This window comes from Ornithorhynchus anatinus, unplaced genomic scaffold (assembly GCF_004115215.2).
Source record: "Ornithorhynchus anatinus isolate Pmale09 unplaced genomic scaffold, mOrnAna1.pri.v4 scaffold_264_arrow_ctg1, whole genome shotgun sequence".
Lineage (NCBI taxonomy): Eukaryota > Metazoa > Chordata > Mammalia > Monotremata > Ornithorhynchidae > Ornithorhynchus > Ornithorhynchus anatinus.
Window position 1 is genome coordinate 164,339 of NW_024396743.1, and position 27,420 is coordinate 191,758.

A 27,420-nucleotide genomic window follows, 5' to 3' on the forward strand; every position below is an offset into this window, starting at 1 on the left:
ACCCCCCGCACTGCTCCCCCCTGCAGGGAAGATGGGTTTGTGAGGGCCTGTGCCGGCACCCTCCCCTCCCCTCCCCCGGCCCCTGAGGCTGGAGACGTGGGCTGACCCTGGTGGAGGACGTTTAGGCCCCCGAGGCCAGACCCACTCCCGAAACCGTTGGGGTGCCGCTGGAGGGAAGTGCCGGCACAGCAACGGGAAGACGAAGCTGATAAATGTGGCAGGCTGAAGCACTCTTCCTAGTCCAGCCTCAGTCCCAGGCCAGGCCCATCCCAGCCCCAATCTAGCCCAATCCCTACCCTGGCCCTGGCTCCGGCCCCAGACCCAGCCCCGGCCTGGGCTGCGGCAGGCCGTCCAGAGTGTCGCGTTGCTGACGCTGCCCTTGAGGAGGCTGGGGCACTGCCACACCCGGTCCAACTGACGAGGTGACTGAGAGGGCCAAATGGCGATTCCCCGGAGCACTTTCACGTGCCACACAAGTGGTGGTTACACAGAGCTCTGGAACTTGTTTTGATCATCCCCCAGAATGACTGCACATCAACCTCCAGCAAAAGATCCAGAAATCAGAGTCTGGTTCAAGGAATGGTCTGTCCACGCAAGTGAGGAGCCGGCCAGCTGTCAGACCCCGATTCCATATTAACTCTGCCGGGATCACGACCCCAAAAACAGACTTGTAAAAGGGACTGTTTAAAGGCCAAGAAAGGGTTGGATGTGAGGATTTCCGTTCCTCCGTTCATGGCTATGTTTTCCCAAATGACTTCATCAAGACTCTACAGCTAGAAACTAGATTTCCCATCACTCCATCTAAGCGTATGTGAGTGTGAGCATTCAAGTGGGTGGGAGAGCATGCTGAAGGGTACGATAGGTGAGGGAATGATAGGTCAGTCAAGGGAGGGGGAAAACGTTTAAGTGCTTAGTATGGTGCTTGGCACCTAGTAAGCGCTTAACAAATACCCAAGTTATTAATTATTATTTTTATAAGTGCCGTGGCTGGGCAGGAGGAGACACACGCCTTCAAACTTTTAAAAACAGCAGCGTGGGCAACACGAAACTGCTGGATTCAAGGGGGTATGGCTTCGAGCTCAGCCTCGGGTTCACGTTCACTTGGTCAGAGAGTTAAACCCTACCTCTGCCAGACCCTGTGAAAAATAGCACATCTGAAAATTGGCAGCCTAAACCAGGGAATCCTCCCCGAAGGCTTTGGATGGAGGAAAATGGGGAGGAGAGGAAGTGGGGAGATGGGAAACAGTGAAAGGAGGAGGAATTGAAAGGAGGAGGGAAGAAGGGAATGGGTCAATGAGGACGAGAGGATGCAGGAAGAAGGCTCAAAAGAGGCAGGGATTTTTTTATAAGCCAGGTATCCACAGATTCATTCAGAATATTTTGAATTCATTAAAATCCAATGATCTCTAATATTCTTTTCAAGGCGAAGATGGGAGGGTGGCACAAATATTTCTAGGGCCCGCAGGCCCAGGGGCTCATTCTGGCTCTACAATTCCCAGAAACACTTGTGGAAAACCAAGACAGCAACCCAGTCAAATCCTCAAATCTGCCAAACAATCACACTCCCCCACTTCAAAGCCCTACTGAAGGCTCACCTCCTCCAAGAGGCCTTCCCAAGCTAAGCTCCCTTTTTCCTCAGCTTCCCCCCGACGCCGCCCCAACTCGCTCCCTTTGCTCTACCCCCCTGCTCCCCACAGCAATTGCGTACGTAGGTACATACCTATAATTCTATTCATATTGATGCCTCTTTACTTGTTTCGATATGTATATATCTATAATTCTATTTATTTTTACTAATGCCTGTTTACTTGTTTTGATGTCTGTGTCCCAGCTTCTAGACCGTAAGCCCAGTGTGGGCAGGGACTGTCTCTCTCTACTGCTGAATTCTACTTTCCAAGAGCTTAGTTCAGTGCTCTGCACACAGTATGTGCGCAATAAATACGATCGAATGAATGAACCTAGCATGCACGGAGCCCATTCGGGGCCACATCTCCCAGAAACATCTGCTGTGGGAGGAAATCTGAGATCCTGACCTCAGCCCTAGGTGGGGGTCCAGAAACCATAAGTCTGGGACTGTCCCATGCCATCCAGGACCTGGGGTTGCCTGTGCAAAAGGGATTCCAAACTCTCGGTGGTGGCCGGAACAGGGAAGGGGAAAAAAGCTACAGGGCAATCCAGAGAAAATATGGAGTGGCCCTGCCTTTCCTGGAGCCTCTCTCAACTCACACACTGCACACTCCAGGCTGGCTCCCTGCAAGGAGAGGGTGGGAGGGTTTCTCCCTCACTTTCCCCTTCCTGCTGGACTGAGCCGGCTCTCAAGGCATCCGAATCACAGGGAGCAGGAAGCTGTCTGCCAGGAGGGCAGCCCTGTCCCCTCTAGCTCTGGGATGGATTCCCTAGGGCACAAGGAAAAGAGATGTCAGTCAGGCAGCATTTGGACCCAAGAGGAGCCAAGTCCCACCAAGAAGGTGGCAGCAGCGGGAAACTAAGCCAAGGTTTATGACACTCACTCACACACACACACCCGGAACAGGAGTAAAAATTCTTCAACTTCAGATTTATCGCATGGGGCACATACTTTCCCCTTTATCCCAAAGAACAAGGCTTCCACCCACTCCAATCACAGGGTCCCAAGGGTTGGGGAACGGATGGTAGCCATGTCGTGGACAGAGCCTTCTAAGAATGTGAGGACCGGGCACCTGTAGGACAGGGAATCATCTCAGAAGGGCGAGGAATTCCAACCCTTGGAAAGAATCAATATGTCCCCCTCCACGGGAAATCGAAGCAAGGGATCGGAGAGTTTGACGGAGCCACAGAACCCAGATACGTCGTGCTTGCTGGCTATTTTGTTTTATTGAGACAAAAGCCCTAAGCATTCATTTTGGTTGTCTTTAATTGAATTATTTCTCAGGGGGATAGTTCAGGGAGATTGTCAAACTGGCTGTTTCCAAGAGCCATTACAAATTGGCATATCCCACAATGTCACAGCGCCAACCAAAATAGTTCTCGTGAATGTTATTTGAACTACTTTCATTCCAGATGCGTTCAGAACTCCAAGTGATAGAAAGCAGGCAATACGGATATTTACATGAAGTGGGATTTCCAATAGCCTCCTCCCTCTATCTGGAGTGAGATAATGGGCCCCTTAATTGAAAGTTCTGAAAGATCAGTGGGTTCTCCCAAGTGACGGTTTAAACTAGAAGCAAAAGAAACTGAAGTAGGTTGAGGAATAAAGCGATCTATTTTTTTCTACTGCTAATTACGAGAAAGTTTGCAAACTGGGAAACCACCTTCTAGATAGCTGGAAAGGGGGCTGTTGTCCAGGGAGCTTCCCAGCCTCATAATAATAATAATAATGATAACAATGGTATTTATTAAATGCTATGTGCCAAGCACTGTTCTAAACACTGGGATAGATACAAGCTAATCAGGTTGGACACAGTCCAACCTCACAGTTTTAATTCTGATTTTAGAGATGTGGGAACTGACTTGCCCAAGGTCACAGTAGAAAAGTGACTTGCCCAAGGTCACAGAGCAGACAAGGGGAGGAGACAGAATTAGAACCCAGGACCTTCTGACTCCCAGAACCATGTTTATCCACTAGGCCATGCGGCTTCCTTCCTTAAGAACCTCGTGGGCCCCAGGGCAGCTGGAAAGCACTGCTCAGTGGGGGCGAGAAGGCATCAGGCTGGTAGAGAGGCTTTGACGCTCAGCTCCAAGCCCTCCTACCCACCCACTTCCTTCTGGAATGCCCTGGGGGCCAGAAACCAGGAGCTCAGCTCGGAAGCTCCGCGTCCCTGCTCCCCAGCCGGGACTCAGTTTTTGAGACCGGGGTCCGTGCCAAAGGTGCCCAACTGCGGGGTTGTCAGTCCGGAAAGCCGGAGGACAGCAAAACAGGCACTTCCCCACACTTGACTACTCGCCTCCCGGCCAGGCCACCTCATTCCCTGTCTGGCCACTCACTCTCCAGTGAGTTTTTCTTTGCCCTCCTTGTCTTCCAGCGGCTTAGCCAAGCAAGTTACTGCCTGGAGACTGGCCACCTTCTCCCTGAAATCTGTGCCCTTGCCTAGGTACTGGTCACCGGGGTCTTTGGTTATTTTTGCTTTTCCTCAGAGAGTGGAAAAGAGTCCCCCCACCACCTCCACCCTCACCTTCCCCGACGGCTTATGAAATGGGAGAGGGCCCATCAGTGTCTGCTGTGACTGCTGAGATCTCAACGATGCCCGGTACCCCAGCCACAGGTTGCGCCCCTTTCTCCCCACTGTGCCGTCTCGCAGCGAGAGCAGCCGGGCAGGGTAACGGGGAAGACGGATGGAGGGAAAGATATGGATGGCTCAGTGGTCCCCACCACTGCCCTGCAAAATCCCTTCAAGCGCCGGTCCTGCTGGCGGCTCGACAATCCTCTGCCCTCTTCATGCCGGTACCTGAGCAATCGATCAATCGTATTTATTGAGTGCTTACTGTGTGCAAAGCACTGTACTAAGCACTTTGAAGAGTAAAATGTAACTGAGTTGGTAGACACATTCCCAGCCCACAAGCTTACAGTCTAGAGGGGGCTGCCTGGGCGGCCTGAGGCCAGTAAAGGGGCCCCACCTTATTTTCACAGGCCCGGTGGGACAGTGGGCGAGAGCTTTTCCCGCAGCCATAGGCAAACTTGTGGACATGGCCCCCCCATGGGCGGCATCACTTTCCAAGTGGAGGACCCACTACTCAGCTGTTGACTCTGAAGATGGGCTCGGCCATCTATTTTCCCAACTGCCACAAAGCAGTCATTTGGAAAGCCGTGAAGGAGGACACAGCTGTTCCCAGCTAGAAAATTCCTGGGGTGTGTTAAGAGGAAGAGAATTCCTAAATTCTCTGTTGACAAGGAAATACCCTCCTGGTCCAATGGAGAGGCAGCTGGAACAACACCAGCCCAGCCTGGTGGGCAAGGGTCTTGAATACTTTACTGCTGCAGCTCTGTCAGCCCAGCAGAGCGAGGAAACCTGGACCGAGGCAGCCCCTCTACCTGTGCAACCCCACCCCTGCCTCGGTCAGTTCCTGACTAGGCATCCCCAGAATGCCAGTGGACGGGCTCGAGCCTGGAGGGTCCATCTGAGAGGAATGGACCCGGTCACGGGTCGAGGAATCTCAGAGCCAGCGAGAGGGAAACGACCGACTACCCTGGCCTGAGTCCGAGGAGCCCATCGGAGGTCAGCCCCAGGCAGATGGGAACCTGCCCCTCCCGCCTGGCCCAGCAGTGACTGATGTGCCCGGGTCCCGGGGGTTAACCCCTGCAGGCCCGCCCCTTCCGCCAGGACAAAGGCCTGATGGCTTGGAGGCTCTGGGGATTGGAGGGGGGCATTTCCCAAGCACCTTGCGAGGAGAGTCTCGTTTCTCCAGCTCTGCCTCCGTCTGCGGAGACATTAGTTCCAGCGGGGGGAGATTTAAGCTGCGGGTTACGGGGCCAGTGCCCCCTGTCCCCGAGGGGCCACCCTTGGGCTTGGGGGGGCTTTGCTCTAAGGAAAGATAAATAGCAGAACCCAATTCAAACAGGAAGCCAGTGGCCTTTCCAGATTCTCTGCAGGACTTCAAAAGGCAGAGCAAAAAACAAGCAGAGGACAGCCCTGCATTCCGGGGGTCAGCTGCGGCCGGGGGGGCTCGGGCGGGGGATTGGGAGGGGGCCTGGGTGGGGGACGGGGAGAGGAACGGACCGGGAGTTCACTCATTCCTCACGAGTTCCTCTTTCTGAGCCAGTTGGGAAGAGGATGGGAACGGGAGTCAAGATACCTGGGTTCCGGTCAACACTCCGCCACTTGTCTACTCTGTGATATCGGGCGAGTCACCTGGCGGATCTCTGGGCCCAAGTTTTCTCAGCTGTGAAACTGGAATAAGGTTCCTGTTCTCGATCCCGCCCAGACTGTGAGCACCATATGGGACAGCGACTGTGTCGGGTTTGATGACCTTGCATCTGCCCCAGGGCTCGGCACAGTGCTTGGTGCATAGGAAGCACCCAGTCAGTATTACTAGGAGAAGAGAGAGCCTAACACCCATACAGAGAAGTAGACCTGTTGATTCCCTGCCTTCTTGGGCAAAGGTTCATTGGAGAAACACCCAAGGCCATTTCTGCGGTTCCATTGCTGCAAGCGCCCACTGATTTCCTCCCTTCTTCCCCAACAGACGGGGCACCGTGCAGGCTGGGGACCAGGCATATGACCTCCTGAGCATGTATGGTGAAAGCCTGGCAGTCTGCAGTCAAATCCTGACCCAGTCCTGACTGCACACGACAGTCGCTCACATCACAGTAATGTTCCAGCCGTCCAGCCGGGTCCAGATGGCGCAACCCGAGGCCAGGCTGAATGACGCCCTGGAGTCAGCCACAGGGCCGCGGAAGGGCACAGCTGGTGTCCTCTCCTGCATCTGGTGCCCTCAAGCCGAGAGACGTCTCAACTAGGGACGATTTCCCGGATGGGATCGCAGCGTTTGCAGCCTCTGGGGCTGGACCTGAGAGGAGCGAGAGGCAACCTGATGAAGTACACAAAACTCCCTTTTCCTTTGGCAAGTCCTCCCTGTCCTTAGATTCTGAACCACAAGGATGGGGTCAGGAGGAAGCCTTCCCCAATACCCTGCCGGCATTCCAGTGGTCCTCCCAGTGTACCACCCTGGGTTGGGAGGCCCAGGGTCTGTCCCAGAACAGTACATTGTGCTTTGCAAAACCAGCCACAGAACTGACAATTGAGAACCCCAAATGGGGAGCTTCACCCAGGGAACCCCAAGACAGCAGCTATTCTGGTCCCTCCCCCGACTCAGTCAGGCCCGTCCCCAAAGCCCAGCCCAATCCCTCTCTCTTGCAAGGAACAAGTCCCTTGGTGGGCTCCGAGCAGCGACAGACATCAGGCAAAGCCACGTCCGAGGTGGGAGAGTCACGACAGCGTCAGAAGGTGGGGCCTCAGTTCTCAGGAGGGGAACGGACGAGGACCACGTGAGCGGCCAGCGAACAAGGCGCTGAAGTGTGCTCGCCGTACGTCCGGCTCGGGTCGGCGCCCGCACAGTTTGCTGGGCAGGTGGAAAGAAAAGGGAGCCATCACCGACTGGAGTCCAGATTCTGAGGGAAGAAAGCAAGGACCAACTAGAGTCCATGATAAGGATAAGCTGTTAAGCACTTACTACGAGCAGAGCACTGTACTAAGTGCTGGGGTAACTATAAGAAAAGTAGGTCAGACAGGTCCTGTCCCATCTGGGCCTCACAGCCCCTTGGCCCCAAAGGAGATGGCCTCAGTGGTTCCATTTGCTCCTATCCCTACCACCGACAGAGCCTGGGCCCATCGGGCCCCAGTGCCTTGTCCGCCTAGGCCCCACTGGAGATGAGTGAAGACTGAGGCTCACACGTCTAGCAGAGCTGGCTCTTGCCTGGACACTGGCTTAGTTAGTTCTGCAGGGAAGTGGAGGGCAGCAGTGGTGGCTGGATGACACCAGGGGGTGGGACAAGGGCAGTGCTGAGGTGATCTGGGTCGGAGAGCCTGTAACTCCCACCATCCCGTGGGTGCCCCAGGAGCCTGCACTCTCTCTGGCCGGGGGAATCTTCTGTGCCAGGCCAGGCGCCGGGGCCAGGGCAGATCAGAGAGGTGGACCCAGGGATCCCGGGAGCTCGCTTGGGCTCAGGGACGCCACTGGAAACACAGGGAGCTGGGCCCCTGACCCATTCCGGGGCCCTCTCTGCCTGGCTCCGGACCGGAGGCCTGACTGCTGACGAAATCATCGTGCAGGATTGGAAACGCACGACGGCACGCCTTCCCGGCAGGATTATTACAACGGCCAAGACCCCTCGGCCGTCTAAAGGCTTTGCAGCTTCCAGCTTTCTCTGGCTATTGTGAGCAGCTGGGGCTCGGGGCTTGTTTAGGGCGCAGCTTCAAGGAGCCATCAACAAGAAGGATTCTCTCTTCCGCACCTGAAATGATATACCAGCTGCGAGATCCTGCTGTGAGCCTGCATCCATCCATCAGGATCACATGAACGGGGGGGGGGGGGGGGGGGGATGTGCCGGGGCGGGGGGAGGAAGGGAGGTGCTGGGAAGAACATCCCCCTTTAACCAGCCCACACGAGGGCGACTGAAGTTAGCCGCCTGCAGCAGCTGCAGCCTGTTCACTGGAACAGGGCTGAGAGCTGAGAGCTAGAGCTGCAGGGATGGCCCCCTCCCCGCTGTGAGCGTCCCCCCATCCCAACCCCCCATCTGATCTGACCCAAGCCTGAAACCCGGCCATGCAGCACCACACTCTCTCGACGCCCCACACCTGTCCCAGTGGGCCAAACCAACTCCGACTCCACGGGTGCAGCTGGAGGTTCTGGGGCCCCGGTCCCCGGCCTGACATCGGGGTTGTCCCCGGCCGTCGTCCGGTTAAACTTCGGGATGCCCCGAGGCCCGTTTTGGTCCTCCGCAAACAGTCCAGGCTGGCTGTGACAAAGGTCACGGTCGGCGAGGAAGCGTAGCGGCCCCAGGAGGGTCCCATCCCTGGCCAACCTTGTCTGTCCTTTCCTGACCGTCTCTACCCCGCGCTAGGTCTTGCCAGCCCTCTTGGCCCAGTGCGGGGTAGTCCCATTTCAGGGAGGCCTACGTCGGCCCCACTAGATCACCTCCTCATCTCCTGGGACCCCGCTCCTGATCCGGGGCGGCAGGAACACACGGACCGATGGATGGGAGGGGGCGGATGGAGAGACGGCCTGGGGGCCGGGATGGCCGCAGGCCCCAGCAGGTGCAGGTACAGAGTGCCAGACTCATTTCCTGTTGTGACCGAACGCGTCCAGACGTCCAGCCTCCCAGGACGCTCCAACCCAATCTGGGAACGAGGGCCAGAGTCAGCGCTTTCCTGGCGTGGGAGCCGCACCGCGGCGGGCGGGGGGCGGGAACCGACGGGAGTCCAAGATTTTCACCTCCGCATTCCCGGTTCACAGCCGATAACACCGAGAGGAGTCACAGCTGTTCCTGCCGACAGCTGCTCGGTGACCCCGTGACCTCACCTGGGATGCGGGGCAGTTCCCACTCGGCGGCCAGAGAGCGAGCGTGCCATGGCTTCCGTGCCCCTCCTTGCAACCCCAGTGCTGGGTGTGGCCTGCTGCCCAGTCCGCCAAACTGGACATATGGGTGACCCAGAAGTCAGAGTCTCTTGTTCACTCTCTGAGGGTGACAGGGCCTGGTCGTCTGAGTGCCCAGGGAGATGGGTATCTTCAATGGGGGATCATCATGAGCACCCACTGGATGTACAGCACGGCACTGGGCACGTCTGAATTAGGCAAGTAGAGGGGCAGCTCTGGCCTTCAGGGAGCTTTCGATCCACTGGAGTCCAGACATTTTTCTCCAATGGGCCACTGTGGACCTGTCCTCCCTGATTTTGAGGTGCCAAGCGTGGGAAGCCTGGTTCTCTGGATGGGGGGAGGCGGAGCTCAGCCCGGCAGGCCTGGCGGCCCCAGACCTCAGACCTTTTTCCCCATCTCCGTCCCCAAAGGTCCTTGGCTTCAGTGACACCCTCCCTGTCCCTCGCTGACTCCCAATACGCACCTTTCCTTCCCACCCAGGCTTACCTAGTCATAGTCTTTGTTGAGTGCTCACAGAGGGCTATGCACTAAATACTAAGAGTTTAGAAAAGGAGAGAAGAAGGAGGAGAAAGCCCATCCCAGCCTACAGGGACTTATGCTGCCTATCAGGGCAGAGAAATATTTTTAGGAGAGCTACCAAGAGGCTACTCAGAATAAATAATTGTGTGTATTCGCACACACCAGTGCTGAGGATGGGTATAAATGCATACGTGAGAATTAGAGGTGACTGTGGGGTGGGTATGGCTCGGGTGTGGGAATTAACTGGGGGGGGGGGGCGGTGCCCATTGGAAGAGGCAGGATTTGGGGAGGGCTCAGAAGGAGGTCAGGTCAGGTCAGGGTCAAGGAACTTGATTTCTGGCAGATTTGTGAAGGAGGAAGCTCCAGGCCAGGGGAACAGTGTGAGCCAGGGGATGAAGGTGAGAGGGTCAAGAGCTAACTCACATACCTTTTCTTTCTTGCTCAGATCTGCAAATGAGTTAAGCATGTCCCCCTGGCTAGATCGCAAGCTCCGTGAAGGCAAAGATGTGACCGACTGATTCTGTTGCACTCTTCCAGATGTTTAGCTCGGGGTTTGGCCTGCAGCCGGCACCCAAAAAATGATACTGGTTGATCGAAGGTGAGGTGCAGTTAGAATGTTAGTTTGGGAAGAATAAAGAGAGTGAGCTTGGGAACAGTAGTTGAAGAGAGCAGATAAGATCCATGGGGAGAACGGTGGACAGTCTCGAAACCCACCATGGGAAGCCATCGGAGGCTAGGAAGGAGCCTTGACGTGAGCTGGGCGACGCTCTGAGTCATTGATCCAGGTGGCAGATAGATGGGAGGGGGGAGAGATGCTGGAGCCAGGGAGACCAGGGAGGAGGCTGATATGATAGCCTTGCTACGACAGGACAAGAGTTTGGGGAAGGGTGGGAGGACAAGGGGTGGAATCGGGAGATGGTGAGTGGGAAAAAGTGGCAAGATTTAAGGTAAAGAGTCAAGGAGGCCACCCCCGCAACTCCAGGTTCTGCCTCGGGTGTTCTCCCTCTCCCTCCTTTCTTCCCTTCCATCTCCTACAGCTGGTCAATGACTCTCTTTGCCCAGGCTGCAAAGATAAGCGGGCACAACCAACCTCATCAAACACTTCCAATGCCTGAAGGCGGCTCTGCAGCTCCGCCAAGTCTTCTGATAGCCAAGCAGGGGGCCGCCCTCCTCCCTCCTCCCAAGTCAGAGTCCCTACCCCGGTGCAGCTCTGGCCTGGAAGCGGAGAGTCAATCAGGAGACTCAAAGAGGGAGAGAGGCCAGAACTGAACGGGGTGGTGAGAGAGGGCCCAAGCCCTTCGCCTTCTACCCAAACATCAGTGGCAGAGAACTGGCCAGGAGGCCACTTGGGTCAAACCCAATGAGCTGCATCTCAGCCGCCAACGGGCTGGAGGGCCATCTTAGCAGCTTGGCGAGAGAAGGGGTGAGTTAAAAGTTTCACTCTAGTGCCTGCCACATCCTGTATTATTTTGTACTCTAACTACCCCAGGGTTTAATACAGTGCTTGGTACATAGTTTACACTTGAAAAACATTGGTGTTTTGAAGGATCATAGCGCTCCACTACCTTGAGTCTCACTGTGGTTCTCTCTGCGGGACGCAGCCATCCTTCCCGACAGGGACGGAGCAAAGCCTCCTCAAAACCGCCCGCGTAAAGCTTGGGGTTATTTTCCTGGATCGGCTGCCAATATGATATAGGTCTAAAAGAAACCACCCCTTTCTGCTGAGACAGAACGATAAATCGGTTTCCCTGAATCCAGTGGATAAAGCATCCAAGTTCCTGACCTTGAATATTTCACTGGCCGTGCTCAATGCAGCAGGGAACAATCAGGGTGACATGCGCTGAAATGTGGGGGATTTACGGTATAATAGGTTGAGCATATGTGCCAAAAAACAAAACTCTGAAATCCTACCAAATCAAGATTAATCGCCGATTCAGACCCCGGCCAACGGGGCAGTGCAGGTGGTACAACAAACCTTCTCCCTGCATGTGCTGGGACGGAACAAGTTATTTCTGAGGTCACCCTAAACCCCGTGAATCTCCGATCACACTCTCAGTGGGAAAAGGAAAAATTGCTACTCCTTAGTCATTCTCAGTGTGGATTTTGGCATTTCCTTGGGAAGTGTTCGCATAAGCCTTTGCACCGAAACCATCTCGGGCTCACGGAAACTGCTAGACGTCCTGCCTTTGTACTTGGGCCAGAGAGGGCCGGGGCTCCGGCCAGCCTTCAACTCCTCCATTTGGCATCGCCGCCAAGGAGGCAGCAAAGGCGGCCCCGTTGAGCCCTGGAGCCCGGACTCGGAGTCCTAGCTTGGCTCAGGTGCATCGGGGTTGAGCTCCTGCCCTCGGGTTCTCCGTCCCATCCCCATCGCTGACTGGGGAAAGATTCACTCAGCAGGTACAAATCACCGACGGTCTCGTGGACATCTGAGCGTTAGGGCCAGGCAGGTAAGTAGAGCGGGGCTCAGGGCCCCGGGAACGGACCGGGCGGGACCCCAGGCCAGCCTTGCCACCAGCTCCCTGAGAAATGGCAGGGGCGCAGGCTCGACTCCAAGGGAAGATGACAGAAGAGCCGACTGTCGGGATGAAAAGCCTCGCCATTCTGCACATCCCTGGCCGGGATGACACTGGATTTCAGGGAGCCCGTGGCCATGCTAGGCAGGTCCTCGGGAGAGAGGGTGGCCACCCACCCAGCAGGCCCAAAACTCTGGGGACACGTTAGTACCCTCGTCTTGCACGGTCGAGGACTCAAGGTGGCGAGTCTCCCCACTGGGGGTCCAACACCAAGAGCAGCCTAAGTAGCCGCCCGGCCAACTCAATGGCCAGGACCCCTGAACACAGGCCCCAGGGTGGGGGAGGGGGCACAATGGTACCCCTCGACCCACTGTCAACAGGCCTGGGCTCTGCCAGTCCCTGAAAGCCAAGGCTCTGGAGTAGCAGCCCAGCAGTTGGCCATTCTGGGATACATGGCCACGTGCTCAGCTCCTCAGTTGAGCTGGGTATCTCTACACGGTCCGCTGCCGGCTTCGGAAACAACAGTCCCTTCCCCTTCCACAGCGGCCATGGACGCGGCCGGGCAAGCGACTACAGCTGGGGCAGGAGCCGGCCAAGGGAGAGATGAAGTTGGCTGAAGCGGAGATGTCGGCAGTGAGAGGGGGAGAGGCCCGTGACCACTGGCTTGTAACCTGGGACTGAAGCTAGCGGACTGACTGGCCTCCTGCCATGGATCCCGTCTGGTCCGGGAGGTACCTGGGGCCTTTGGGCAAGGGTGCAGGCCAGCCTCTCCCCCAACTTGGCCCTATCCCTACCCAACCTGGGCAACCCTAAACGTGACCCCAAAGGGTTGCCGTACTATTCTCCCAAACATCGAGCTGGGGCTCCAGAGTCCCCTCCCTGCTTGTCTTCCCTCCATCCCAGACACCCAGCGCTCCTGTTGGTGTGGGCTTCCCGGACTGAACCTGGCTTCCCTTTCCGGGGTGCAGAGAGAATGACCTTCTGGGAAGACACTCTGTAGGCCCCGCTGCTCCTAATCACAGCTGATCCTGCCGGCCTGCCAGCCTGCCAGCCGGCCCCCCACCCCCCGCCGGCCGGCACACTCCTTCACGCCCCGACGCAGGGTGGCCCTTGTTTGAGCCGGCAGGGCCGGCGGGAGCACTCCGTTCCGCGTGGTTTCCTCTGCCAGAGCGCTGAACGGGAACAAAAAGAAGCAACATGGGGAGAGGTTTTTCCTGCTGCCCAGCCAGGGCCACTGGCTGCAGGGATAGGGGTCTCCTCAGTGGGTCCTGCCCGGCGACTTACACAAACTCCCTGTTTTGGGCCCACGGGAGAGACTGGGAGCGGGGGGCGGCCCGAGGAGCAGAGACAGAGTCCAAGACCGTGCCTGCTGGGACAGGAATCGGGGTCCAGACGAAACGCTCGGTCTGGTTCGGCACCGCGGCCGCGGTGCAGCGCTGCCTGAGAAAACCAACCGTAAGACAGACCGACGCAATGACCGCCGGCAGCCGGCCCCAACACAGTCCAAGCACGGCCCAACGCCTCCCAGGCTTTGGGCCGCTCCACCCAGCCGCCCCAGCCCCCCAACCCCAGTCCAGGGGAAAGATGACAGCCGGAGGGGGGAGGGAGGAAGGGGTTGTGAGGGAATGGGGGAAGAGAGGGAGGGGCGGCCCTCCAGCAAGGCCACGAGGGCCTCATTTCCACAGAGCGGCAGATGGATTCCACATGCCTGCCCTGTGAGCACAGAACGCCGCCGCCACGAAGTTTGACAAACTGAAGTGATTCTGGGGGCACCTGAGGGTGGGGGTGGGGAGGCAGGGAATGGGAGGGAGAAAAACGGGTGTGAGAGAGACGGGGAGGGAGAAAGTGTGGGAGAGAGAAAGGGAGGGAGAGAGATGTTGAGAGACTGAGCAGCAGAGAGTGACTCGCTGACAGACCCCCAGATCTGGGGAGAGCCAGGCAGCCCCCGGACTAGAGTCTTCCCAGCTCTCCCCACGGTGAGGTGACAACCACCAGATAGCTCGCTGGGTTTAAGCTGGGAAGATATGTTTTTACGCCTTCCTAGGGGGAGAGAACCGCCTGGCAAATGCCGGGGCAGAGAGCGGGGCAGAGGCCACAGCGGAGGCCCCCTCTTCTCGGCAGGACCCTGGGAAGAGAGGCCAGGGAAGACACCAGGGCGGACATGAAGGCAAGGGCTTGGGCAGAGTTGACGGCAGTGGCCGGGGCAGAGACAAGGGCAGAGGCCTGGGCAGAGATGAAGGCAGAGTGGAAGGCAGAAACCAGGGCAGAGAGAAGGTGGATTCCTACAGGCACATGCTCCCTGCAGCACAGTTCACATCTTGCAGTGCTCTGGCGCCTCTGCCCATCCCCAAGAGGGAGCGGAAGGGTATTTGACCCCGTGGACACCCCTTTCACCCCGGCTTCGCCTCAGGCCGTCCACCTGGGCAGTTCTGGCCATTCCAGGTCCAACTCGCTCACAGAGCAGCAGAGGGCACTTCATCTCCATTCTGAAACTGCAACCCCCCAAAACGCAATCCCACAGAGCCAGGGCCCCCAAGTCCAACCGGGCCGAAGAGGGAAAAGGAACTGAGCAGAGCCGAGGGCCTCCTGCTGGCGGGAGACTCCTGGACAGTCACCCCGCCCGGGGAAGGCCAGCTCCTGCCAGATCGGACAGGGCCCTGGGGAGGAAGTGGATCCCGACTGGTCCGATTCTCAACCTTTCACAAGTGCTGATAAATAAGGGTTGCTGGGCCTGCAGGGCCATAAACCACTGGCCGGCTCCCCCATATCGCACACATTCCATCTCTGAGAGCAAACAGGAAAAGGCCGTGGGGTCCCCGGCCCGACCCTCTGCTAACGGCCACATCAGCGGCATAGGAGCTGAGCCTCGGGGGGATCCGGGGGCCACCCGCGCTACGCTCATTCTCCCCACATCCTGGCACGGTAGACACCTGATCCTGACCATAGGCCGCTCCTCGCCAGGGGTTGGGGGGTGGAGGGGAGAGGCTCCTGCTCTTCCCTGAGGAATTTCCCAGAAACCCCAGCCAGATGGCAGAGCTGAGTTTGTAGCTGATGGTGAGCCCCGACATCCAGCCTTTGTCACTGAGGCCTTCCACCAGATCGCTCCATCACCCACAGCGGCATTCGTCACTTGCCATTTCCTAGCTTGCCATTTCCTAGCTTGCCATTTCCTAGCTCACCTCCTCACTGGGCCTCACTCTCGGCTCTCCGGCCTCCATCTCCGCACTCCTGCCGCTCCCCCCACTGACCTGCCAGACCATAGCTCTCCTCTTCTGCAAAACCTCCCGAAACCCCACCTCTTCGGGGAACTCTTCACCCATTAGTTCCCAGACGCCGAAGTGCCACAGTCCTCATTCCCTTTTGAGATCAGAACACAGCCAGAACAGGTCTCTCAGCCTCTCAGTGACTGACCTCTGACCCGCAGTCCTTCCTGGTGACTGGCCTTTGACCCCCACCTGCAAGGCCGGTCACAGTCTGAGGCTCAGGCCTGAAGGGATCCGGCCGAGCCTGGCCCACGAGCCGCCACTGGAGCTATTTAATCCAGGCCGAAAGTGACCCTGACTACGATTCAGACATCTCCTGTTCCTCCAACACAAGGCTCCCATGAGACACTCCAGAACTTCGATTTCTAAAGCTCGGACACATCACATCTCTCGAGTCCCCGACATCTCCGACTGCGACGCTCCCATCTTAATTAGAACTGAGGCTCAGAGTGCTAAGGGGCTTATCCAACGCTTGCCCAACCCAGCAGGCCAGTGGCATCCAGGCCCAGCCTCGGTCCAACACATCATGTCACCCGCAAATGAACAGAAGACCCAGGCCTCTATTATCATTATTATTATTATTATTATTATTACGTGCAGTCAAGTCGTTCCCGATTCATAGCGACTCCATGGATATACTTTCCATGGATATACTCTCCGGAACGTTCTGTCCTCTGCCATAATCCGCAACCTTTTTAATGGTGATTCCGTTATTGTTGTTATGGTCTCTCTCCATCTAGCTGCTGGTCTGCCTCTTCTACATGTCCCCTGGACCTTTCCTAGCACTAGTGTCTTCTCCAGGGAATCAGTCCTCTAGTCCTCCCTAAAGGAGTGGGTGCTCCTGGTGGGATCACGGAGGGGTTATGGAGCCCTGGGACTCTGAAGGCTGGGCCAGGGTGCCACCGGCCTCAGGGTGGCCTCTGTGGAAGCTGGACATCTGCAAGACCCTCTGGCGCTTCTGCTTGGGCCAGACACCCTGGAGATTCAGTCCCATTTCCCGGCACCCCTGCCACAGGTCTCCGAGACTCAGACTACCGAGAAGGAAAGCCTCAGCGGGGGGAGAAGGAAGCCCTGGCAGAGGCCGACCAGCCACGTAGGGCAGCAACCCGGCGTCACGTTCACTGCCCCTCCTTGGTGCAAACCTCGCTCGACTCCACTCAGCCCCAATGAACCCAGTGGTGCCCACCGGGCCGCTCTCACCATTCTGTTCATCCAGCTCGTTCCCGATCTCCTGCCCCATTTGCTTCTGTCGGCTGATGATCGAGGAGAGAGCATCGAGGCCAGCGTCTTGTTCTGCAAGGAAACGGACGCAAACCTGGTCATCCTCCGGCCGGCCATAATCCTGTGCCCATCGGCCTGGGGCCCAGATGATGGGTCACCCTGCCCGGCTGCCCTGGGCCTCCTGCTACAAACAACTATGCCTTTGTCTTCTATATTGCTTTGGGGTTTCTATTGTTTCATCTTTCCCCTGCTATAGACCTTGAGCCCCAGGGGGGCCGGGGCCGGGCCTAACTGTCCCCCCAGCTCTCCTTTCCCACAGCACATAGTTCACTCTCTGCACCCTGGGAAGGCTCATCGGACATCACCACCGCCACTACCACTCATCTGGCTCACCGCCGATCCCTCTTCCACATCCTGCCTCCGGCCTGGAACTCCCTCCCTTTTCACAGATGACGATCACCGTCCTCACCTTCAAAGCCTTATTAAAATAACATCTCTCCCAAGAGGTATTTCCCAACTAAGCCCTCATTTCCTCTTCTCCCTGTCCCATCTGCGCTGTCCTTGCACTTGGATCCGCACCCTATATTCACCCCACACTCGGCCCCAAGGCACTTCCGCTCACATCCGCAATTTCTTTTAATGTCCCTCCCCGCTCTATACTTGCAGTATAGAGCTCACTGCTCCCTGCTCGCTGTAGGCAGGGAACACGGAAGTCTGTTATATTGTACCCTCCCAAGCATCAAGTACAGTGCCCTGCACACAGAAAACACCTAATAAATAAAGTGATTACTGCTTCTATATTACTACTCTGATTACCGATGCTGCTGGATGTCCTGGGCTACAGCACCCGGAGTCCTCTGGGCCCTCTGCCCGGCTAGCAGTTTTCTCTCCGGACACCCTCAGATCCAGAGCATGGCATCCCTGCAGCACAGCAGATGGCTGGAGGGGTCCCCACCCCGACTTGGGCCCCTCTAGGCCCCGGTGAGCAGATGCCCTGGGGTCTGGGCCCGCCATTCAGGCGGGCACACCGACAGCGTGAGTCTGTGTTGCCCAGGAACCGACTGGGGGACGACGGTGCCCTAGCCCCACTGCCAGCAGCCCCCCGACCCAATCTCTGGCCTGCCGGAGTGCCACATGCAACGGCCCCACGGCCTCTCTTCCTCCGCAGCTTCACGGAAAGGACCTGCCCGGTGGGGACACCTTTAGGACCTGCAAGAGCAGGTCGATGACTCAAGATGATTCCCCTGTGCTCCCCGAGAAAGGGAAGTGTCTCCACACAGAAGACTCCCACTGTCCAGGTAGAGGCTGGGAGTGGCAAGCACACGTCCGGGCACAGGGAGGCAGCGCACCGACGGGTTCCCGGGCCTGCTGGTACCTTGGAGGATTTTCTGCTGTTGCTGCCGGATATCCTCAAATCCCAGGCCTTGCGTCTCCTCCGACTCCTCCACGAGCCACGGGCTGGTCACTGCCCGCTTGGGCCCTCCAGGAATCAGGCTGGACCTGAGGGAGACAGACACCACAACCCGGCTCTCAGAACCCACCCTGCTCTCCCGTTCAGCCGGGGCCAGCGAGTGGCTCTCCCGCCCGCCCCAGGAAGCACCAGGCTCCCCAGCCCTCCCCTCACCACCCCCTCTCCCGGAGACTCCCAGTGCAGCTTGTGGAGCCCAGAGAGAAGCTCGGCACTAACCCCGGCTCCTGTAAGGGCCCAATGTAGGGTCGCAGCTTGAAGGACCTCACTTTGAGGAAAAGCTGCACGGCAGCTCTCACGCCATGTCTGTCATTGGGTGTATGGCCTCCAGACCTGGGCTGCGGAGCAGGGACTGTGTCGAAACCATCCTCCCCAGCGCTCGGCTTAGTGCCTCGCACAGAGCAACCGCCTAACCAATACCATAACCAAAGAACAACTACTCCCAATGCCGCCTCATGCCTGCCCCATCCAGGCCAGCGCTTGCTGGCATAAGAATCCTCTCTCATAGTGCAACAACGACCTGTCAGATCGCGGAGCAAAAACCTGGGGGGGGGGGGGGAGGGCGCAGAACCAGTGATGGCCGGGCCAAGATCTTTGCCCGCGGTGGACTTACAATTCCCTGGGGAAGCCAAGAGACAAATGCACCACCCACACATATGTGTGTGTCTGGATGCACGAGGAAGCCCAGTGAGAGAGGGCAGGGAAGGGGTCCCCAAGATGACCTAAATCTGGAGAGATACCCGAGCTCGGGTAAGGAGAGGTTGGGGTACAGGCAGTCACCTGATGGGGATTTCGAAGAGGGAGGGATGGGCCCAAAAGGGAGGAGTATGACCTTGCTGGTCAAAGTGAGAGCTGGAGGAGGGAGGGAAAAGAGGGTGAGGAGGCAGAGCCAGCTGGGGGAGGGCTGAGGGCTTGGGTTAGTGGGGTAGAGGGCAACGGGGAACTGATTAGGCTTTGGGAATTGGAATGGCCTAGCCGCAGATATGAGAGGCCAATCTTGGTCTCGGTGTGTAAGGTTGAGGCAGGAGAAGGCTAGTGGCAGGGAGCCAAGGAGGATGTTTCAGCTGTCCGGGACTGAAGGGGTCACATTTTAGGACAAACGATGGAGAGGAAGGGGTAGATTCAAACAAGGTGGTGGGGAAGGAAGTATCTAGGCTGGACAAGTGAGAGTCTGGGGGACCCAAGGACAGATAATAGCAAAGGTCACCCCACACTTTACATTGTGAAAACACTGTGGTCACTGAGGGCAGCAGAAGGCCATCTGAAAGGCAGCTGAGGGGCAGCTGGGGCCAGCTAAGGGAGCTGAAGGGTAGCAAGGGGCAGCTGAGGGGCAGGGAAGACTTGGGGAGGGTCACTAGGAGTCGCTTTCTGCCAAGTTGAGTTGTAGGTGGCAGCAGGATTCCCCAGCACGTGCACTTAGACTCTGGGGGGCGGGGGGTGGAAGGGAAAAGGAACCAAGCAGAGCCCTGGGAAACCCTGAGCAAAGCAGCCATACCAGGAGGCGAGATCAGAGGGAAGAGGAGGAACAAGATTTGCCAGGGCAGGGAGAAGACAGGGCAGTGGAAGGAATCAGGAGGAGGAAGAGGAGGATGAAGAGGGAGCCAGGAGCGGCCGTATGGAACTTTCCGTTCCTGGGAAGCACCTCTTCCAGGCCGCCGCTCCACCGAGTACGGCCCGGGGAACACAGACTTGTTTTCCGTAGCCTATCTGGATCCAGAACGGCGCCAACTGATTACAGGAAAACCATTCCCTTAATTTAACGTTTCCCACCAAGGCACTTTTGAATGCCAGGGGCCCGAAGAATGAAACCAAGTATATTTTCAAAGGGTAATACGGTGGTCTGAACATCCAAAATAAACTTTGCATTATGCACCCTAAAACTGCCAACTGTTTGCTCTTCTGCTTAAGGATGTGAGTGTCTTTTCCCCTGGAAGCTTTACAGTTTGCGGGTACGCGAAGAGCGAACCAAACACAGCAAATGGGGCCGGGAGGGGGCCATCCGCCCCAGCCATCCACTGCCTTGGCCCAACATTCCCCAGCGGAGCCTGAGGCCAAGGGGCAGGACCTTTGGCTCCTCCAACTGAGAGAAAAACAGCCCAGTTTGCTTTCCCCTCCGCCCCCCGCCTTCGCTCCGGCTCCAGAACTCGGCTTCCAAATGGAAGCGAAGAACGACTTGTACGTCTCCATCAATTTATGGGCTGGGAACGCAAACACCGTTCGCAAAATGGTTCGGCGACCTAAAATCAAAAGGAACACATTTCTGGGAAGCGAGCTGCCACATTACACTGGGCGCACGGTGGGAGGCGGGGAGGAGTGGGGAGAGAATGGGGAGCTGAGGAGGAGGAGAAGGAGGGGAGGAGGCGGAGGAGGAGAAAGAGGAGGAGAATGGGAAATGTACAAACAGAAGAGAGCTTGAGGCCAGGTGGACTTTGGCCCCTTCCGACGTTTCGACATAAAGTTTATGAGGAACTGGAGCCATCTTGCGACCACTATGGGAAATGTGAGGGCTTCGGCCCTTCCGATTGAAAACCCACCGGTCGGTGGCAAGGAAGCAGCCTTATCCCAGCCACCCGAATCAATCAATCGACCGATCCATCGTATTTATTGAGCACTACCTATGTGCAGTGCACTGTGCCAAGCGCTTGGGAGAGCGCAACGCAAGAGCTGGCAGACGTGTTGGATGAGTTCCGAAGGCACCGGCCTCCAGTCTCACACTTTCCTTCGCAGGGACCCCCCTCCTCTCCCTCGTGTCTACACACGTCCAAGCACCCTACACAGCGGCAGCCACAATAGGGTTGGAAACCATAGGGTCTCAGAGGTAAAAGTTGGGGGAATCGATAATTTGGTCTCAACGTGGGGAGGATGGGACCCCGAGCCAAACTCTTCGCAGCCTCGATTCCAACCGCCGCCGGACAAAGTGGGGCAAGAGGGTGCAACTTTCCGAGAGGGGGCTCTGTCTGAGCTACGGCAGGAGAAGGAGCATGGCCTAGTTGGAAGAGAAGGGGCCTAGGAGTCAGAGGAACTGGGTTCTAATCCCGGCTCCGCCACTTGTCTGCTGTGTGATGTTGGGCAAGACACTTCACTTCTCTGAGTCTCAGTTACCTCATCTGTAAAACTGGAGATTAAGACTGTGAGCCCCATGTGGGACGGGGACCAGGTCCAACCTGATTATCTTGTACCTTCCCCAGCGCTTAATACAATGCCTTGTACATAGTAAGCCCTTAACAGATATCACAATTATTATTACTATTATTACAGCCCATGAAGGAAAATGCCATCGGAGAGCTTGTCTACTGTTCCTTCAGATGGGTCCTTCTTTTTGCTCTGCACCCACTCTCCCGACCAGGTGGGATGTGGCATACACACCTCCCTGCACACCTCGTCCTCCACACCCTTTATGATTTTTCACACTCAGTCACCTGAAAGCAGCGTTGCCTAACGGAAAGAGCACAGACCTGGGAGTCAGAGGACCTGGGCTCTAATCCCAGATAATCCCAGCTCTGCCACTTGCCTGCTTTGTGACCTCGAGCAAGTCACTTCACTTCTCTGTGCTTTGGAAAATGGGGTTCCATAGCTGTTCTCCCTCTTACTTGGACTGTGAGTCCTATGTGGGACAGGGACTGTGTCTAATCTGATTATTGTATATCTACCCCAGTGCTTAATAGAGCACTTGTCACATAAAAAGGGCATAAAAAATGCCACTAATATTATTATTATTAATCACCATCCCTCTGAGACAGTCTCCCCACAGACCTGCATCCCCTCTCAGTGACCCCCTCTTCAGGCTGGTGGAATTGAATCATCCCTTCTGCCTCAGTCAGAAGTACCTCTATCTCCATGGTCGCCGGAGTCACTCTTTTCAGCTCCTCTCTGCCCCTCCTGGGACGCAGTGACCGCAACCGCTCACAGACATCGAGGCCCAGCCCTCTCTGCAGGCCGCGATTGGGCAGGCTGCCACCACGACGGCTGGAGGGGGACCCAGACCCTCCAGGCCAAGCCGACATCACACTCTATCAGAACCCCATGGCGGCTCCGGAGCGCTGCCTAGGGAACACTCAGGATGTGTTTCAGGATCCCTGCTGCCAACAAGGCAGCACGGAAGAGGAGTGTGAAATTCACAAAGGTTATGGAGGCCAAAAGAGCTTGAAGCTAAAGTGAGAACAGCTACACTTCTCTTGGCTACACTTCCCTTACGGGGAACCAATCTGCAACTGCTTAATGTCAGTTTCTAGTCGGTCGTGTTGGTCTCCCTTTGCAGTGATAATGAACTGTTAACAAGGCGGCCACCAGATCCTTGGGCGACTCAAGCTTTGCCAGCTTGTGGGGCTCTCCTCTACTAAGGCACGCTTGTGACCGCAGGGGTCACCACCAATTGTGCCTCCTGCTGGCTACCTCATAGGCCCACTGCATTTGAGCCCTTCAGGAGAGGCTAAAGACAAATGAGGTTCTTCTCCAGTCGTTTCCCTAATGGGTCGCTATTAAGAGTGAGGCTTGCGTCTCCTGCGAACCTGATTCTTTGCAAGTTGCCCAAGCCCAGGAGGTGACCAGGGTGGTGTTGGCCCTGGCCCGTGACTTTGACCAAGTCGTGGGAAGAGCTTCAGTGGAACTACTCTAAAATGGCTTCCCAGAGTCTCCATGGCTTCTTTGGGAAAGGGACCAAAATAGGGAACGGCAGAGGGACGACCTGTGTGACCTGAGCAGCACAAGCCCCCCCAAGTGGGCACCATAGGAAGCCCGAGCTCTGGACTTACTGGGGTCGAGGCTACGCTTCTTCCAAGCAGTGGCAGCTCTCCTGGATCCCGCCCGCAGTCTGCCATTGGCTGCGAGCCCACCACTGCCCAATCTGGAGCAGTCGAGGCTGGGTCCTTTTCCCAAGGTCGTCCTCTCCTCCCTCTCCTCGCGCTCCTGCCGTCCTGCCTTGTGACGGTAATCTTCCAGACATGATTGGCGACCACCTTCCCCGGAACCAGGCCTAGCTTCCTTCTCCCTCTGATCTCAACAGACTCCACTCTGGGGGTGTGAAGATTAAAGCTTATCCAATTAGCCACCCGCTACCTCCGCCAAGTTAATCGCTTCAAGCTTTGAAACGGTCACACTCAGTGGAGTGTGAAGATAGCTTTTGATTAGAGGAGATTTCACTAATTATAAGGCTTAGCCATGCCCCCAAATAGAAAAGATGATGGGCTTAAAATCGGAGGCCTGTGTCATTTCTTGAACAAGTAGGGGCTTAGCTCCCAGAAGACAATGTTTCACTGATAATTCGTTACAGGCCCCCAAGCGTCTTAGATTCACCAAGCAAGGCTTACTTTAGCCCCAGACCCTCGCCTAGGTTCCCAACTCTAGATTGGGGGCTGCACGCCTGAATCTGCAAAAAAAAAAAAATTCCATCAGGTGACCCTGGGCAACTAAGTGAACCCATCCCATCAGTGCGGCCTTGAGGGTCTGCTGACCCCCTTCGTGTTCCAGGATGCCCCCACAGCAGCCACAAGTCAGACGTGGGTGGGCTTTCCGTGCGGCTCCTCGTCTGAATACAAGACAAGGCCCTGGGCCCTGGAGTCCCTTGCCACCTTAACAAGGCAGGACATGGCACAATTCTGCCTCCCTTGTGCTGGGGAGGGATGAGCCTCTCAAGGGCCCGGGGACCCTCCGGGTTGGACGATCACCCAGGTTTGGACCATCGGCGCCTCCATCCCACTCTTCTCCCCCTCTCGGCCCTGTCCCGGGGAGTGCCACTGCTTGTCCAGCCTCAGTAAAAATCACCTGTCTGTGATGGCTCCCACATCAACCTCTCCTATTCTTTGAGTTTGCGTTTCCTCTTGCCTCCAAGAGTCTCTGCTTGGCTACCGCAGGGCCCCAACTCAAAATGCCAAAAACTCAACTCCTCACCTTCCCGGTGCTCGGCACACAGGGCTCTGGAAGTGCTTGATAAACACTATCATTTGACTGATTAAGTACCTCAACTTCCCAACCTTCCCTTCCTTCCAACTTTCCCATCTTTTTCAACATCCCCGTTCCAGATGCCCAAACCTCGGTTTCACTTCTGACACTGGGAGGCCCCTGTAGACCGTAAGCTTGTTGTGAGCAGCCAATGTGTTTACTTTATTGTACTCTCCCAAGCACTTAATACAGTGCTCTGCACAGGGTAGGCGCTCAAAAAATACGATTGACTGACCTACTGATTATTCACCTATCACTACACCTTGCTGGTTCTTCCTCCCCAACATTTCCCAGATCCGTCCCTTCCCCTCCACCCAATCGACCACCTCCCTGGTCCAAAACCTTGTCATCCCACAACTGGGATTATTGTCTCAGCCTCCTTCCTGGACACCCAGCCTCCAGTCTCTCCCCTCCCTCTATCCCACAATGCTGCCTGGATCATCTTCTTGAAATTCGGCACCCATCTCCCCACTCCTCAAAACTCTCCAATTGCAACCCATTTCCCTCCCTGTCAAGCAGATATTCCTGACCCTTAGCTTCGAAGCTCTCCACCAACTCTTCTCATTTATTTCTTGGCAATCTTCCCTGGCTACTCCCTAACTTGTCCTCTTGGGCCTCCCTGCCACCCCCAAACTGCCTATCTAACTATACTTTGCTCTCAAGTCTTCCATCTTGGCCCCTGCCTAGAGTTCCCTCCCCAACTTCAAACCTGTCACACCTCAGTCCTCCACATCTTCAAAGCCCTCCTGAAATACCAATTCTTCCAGGGACATACCTCAATTAATTTCCACCCTCCCAAGCCACACCCTGCATATGTAGCCATTCTGACCACTTACATCAATATAATTGACTCATGGAATCTTTAATCTACATATGCTTATTTATTCACTTATCAATTTCAACTTGCTACACTCTTGCTACTACCGGTCCTATCCATGTCTGTCCTCTGGCTCCCATCAGGAGTCAATAATTCCCACCCGCCTAGGTACCGGAATCCTGCTGCCAGTTGTCTATCTTTTGAGGATGCCAAGAGGCTCTTGATTTGAAAGTTTCCACAAAGTGATCACCCTTGCTTATATTCTTATATTCTTGCTTATTGCTTATAGTCCCCTGCTTCATATTCTTTCTACACAAACCCCTGCACCTTACCCACAATGGAACACGCAGCTTTTTTCACGAACTGTAAAGAAGGAAGGATAAGCAATCTAAATACTAAGAGAGTGGCCGAAAGGAGTTGAAAGTAAAAAGCGTTTGCTCGAGGGGGGAGAGTCAAAAAGGACCACCGCCCCCATACACACACCATCTATACCCCACCGCTTTCCTTCCTCGCTCGGCCAACCGCAGCTAATTCGGGGCGACAAGACAGAACGCGAGCTGGTGCACCGTGGTCTGGCCTGGCCAGCGGAGCCATTAATTGGAATAAAAATTATTAAAACTATTAAAATCACTGGACTCAACTTCTGGAAAAAAACAGGGCAGTGCCATTTTCAAAGGATGTAAGCTCATTGAATGGTGACCAAATGCAAACGGAAATCAATTTGGGTAATACCTTTCAAACCCGGCTGTGGGAACAGCCAACGTGTGATCACTGGGGCAAAAAGGTTCATGAATTAAATCATTCGCTCTTAGCTGGTCGGATGCGACGGGGCAGGCGGGCTGGGAGACTGTCAGCTGTCCTGCTAGGAGCACAGAGGGGCAGAACTGGGGCAGAACCGGGACAGGAAGTCATTGCTTCTCGAGATGCTGGGTCTCGGAGCAGGAGAGGTCCGGCCCTGCCACGCGGACTCCGGAAGCATTCGCAGAGATGGCCCGAAGTGGAGCCAAGAAGTTACGGGTCCAGTGCTGTGGCCTTTGCCAGCGGAGCATGTGATATTTTCCCAATGTGTTCCATCCAACTTAGGTGGCTTCCCCGCCAATGAGCCCCAGCTCAGAGTTCTCCAGAACAATTTTCACCCCGGCCTGCAGAACTCTCCATTTGACCCCCTCAACAACAGCGCCGATTAGAATAGCTGCTAGCCAGAGGGCCAGTGGTTCGACAGGGTTGGAGCTGCCTCGCAGGAGTCTGTCAGCTCGAATGGAAACGAGAAGCTTCCCCAGGGACATGCCGCTGCATGTGAGGAAGCCCGCTTTTGCCATCTCAGAGCGGCCCATCTGCCGGACGGGAACAAACACTGGCATCCACCGAGCCCCAAGAGGGGCCTGCCCTACCTGATCATATCTGGTTCTGCACTCTCTCTCTTATAGGATGCCTGCAGCTGCCTCTCCCGGGTAAGGAGGTCATCGAGCAGGTTCTGTCTTCGGTCTCCTTCGAGTTGGGTGCTGCCGGCATCTTGTTAAGGCCCAGCGGGGGACGGCAACAATGACGGTACTTATTAAGTGCCTATTATGGGCTGAGCACTGTGTTAAACACTTGAGAAGCAGTGTAGCCTAGCGGAAAGAGTACCGGGCTGGGGGGTGGGGACGCCCGCGATCTAATTCCGCCTCAACCACTTGCCTGCTGTATGAGCTTGGGTGAGTTCCTTAACTTCTCTGGGCATCAGCTTCCTCATCTGCAAAATGGGGATTTGATTCCTGTTCCCTTCCCCCAGCAGACTGAGAGCCCCACAAAGAATGTATCTGATCCAAGCATACTGCTTCTATCCCAGTGCTCTGCAGTTAGTGCCTCTGTCACTAGTCACCAGTGGGCCCCTTCAGATCTAAGGCTCAAGCCAGCTTCCCATGCCTTGCCCACCAGTCATATAAAAGGCTGGGGACAGGGGCACATTACTACCCGACACCCAAACACAAGGATCCACACAGCAGGAAACTAAGGCCCAACTGCCTTTGCTGCAGATATCTGTTCTCTGACGAGCACGAGCTCTTTGAGCTCTCCATTCTGGGCAGACATGCGGAATCTACTCCAGGGGCAAGTACTCGTTTCAGCTGCTGGGCCTTCTAACTCCATCTCATTTAACAATCTAGAGGCAGTGTGGCCCAACAGGAAAACCACCCACAGGACTGGGCATCAGGAGACAGGCTCTCACATGTACACATCTGAAATTTATAAGCTTGTAAGCTCACTGTGGGCAGGGAATGTGTCAGTTGTGTTGTTATACTGTACTCTCCCAAGGGTTTAGTACAGTGCTCTGCACACAGGAAGCACTCAATAAATACGGCTGACTGACTCAGTCCCTTTGAGGAGGCCCAGAGCCCGAAGAGAAGCAGGGCCTCTTCGCCAATGATAGCCGAAATTGCTCTGCTGTGGAAATGACCTTGTTGCATTTGAAGTGGTTGACAAAACAATTATTTAAGACCACTTATTACTGTTTAGAAACTGGGATGTTTTTCCTGCTCTTTTTGAAAACTGGCTTGCCTCTGGACGGGGGTGTGTGGCTGTGCAATCTCAGGAGGAGAAGTCACCATCAAAATGAATCTGAAAGCGGTAGAAACC

General features: G+C 56.0%; 1 protein-coding gene across 1 annotated transcript in view; it reads right to left on the reverse strand.

Moving 5' to 3' along the window:
• The window catches only part of STX8 (syntaxin 8), a 53,438-nt gene that overhangs the window by 18,472 nt on the left and 7,546 nt on the right, over positions 1–27,420 (reverse strand). Inside the window, exons 4-6 of the mRNA XM_029057084.2 lie at positions 26,199–26,309; positions 17,961–18,085; positions 16,565–16,657 (exon numbers count right to left, since the gene is read on the reverse strand). Of these exons, the coding sequence (XP_028912917.1) occupies positions 16,565–16,657; positions 17,961–18,085; positions 26,199–26,309 (329 nt within the window). The remainder of the gene's footprint in view (positions 1–16,564; positions 16,658–17,960; positions 18,086–26,198; positions 26,310–27,420) is intronic.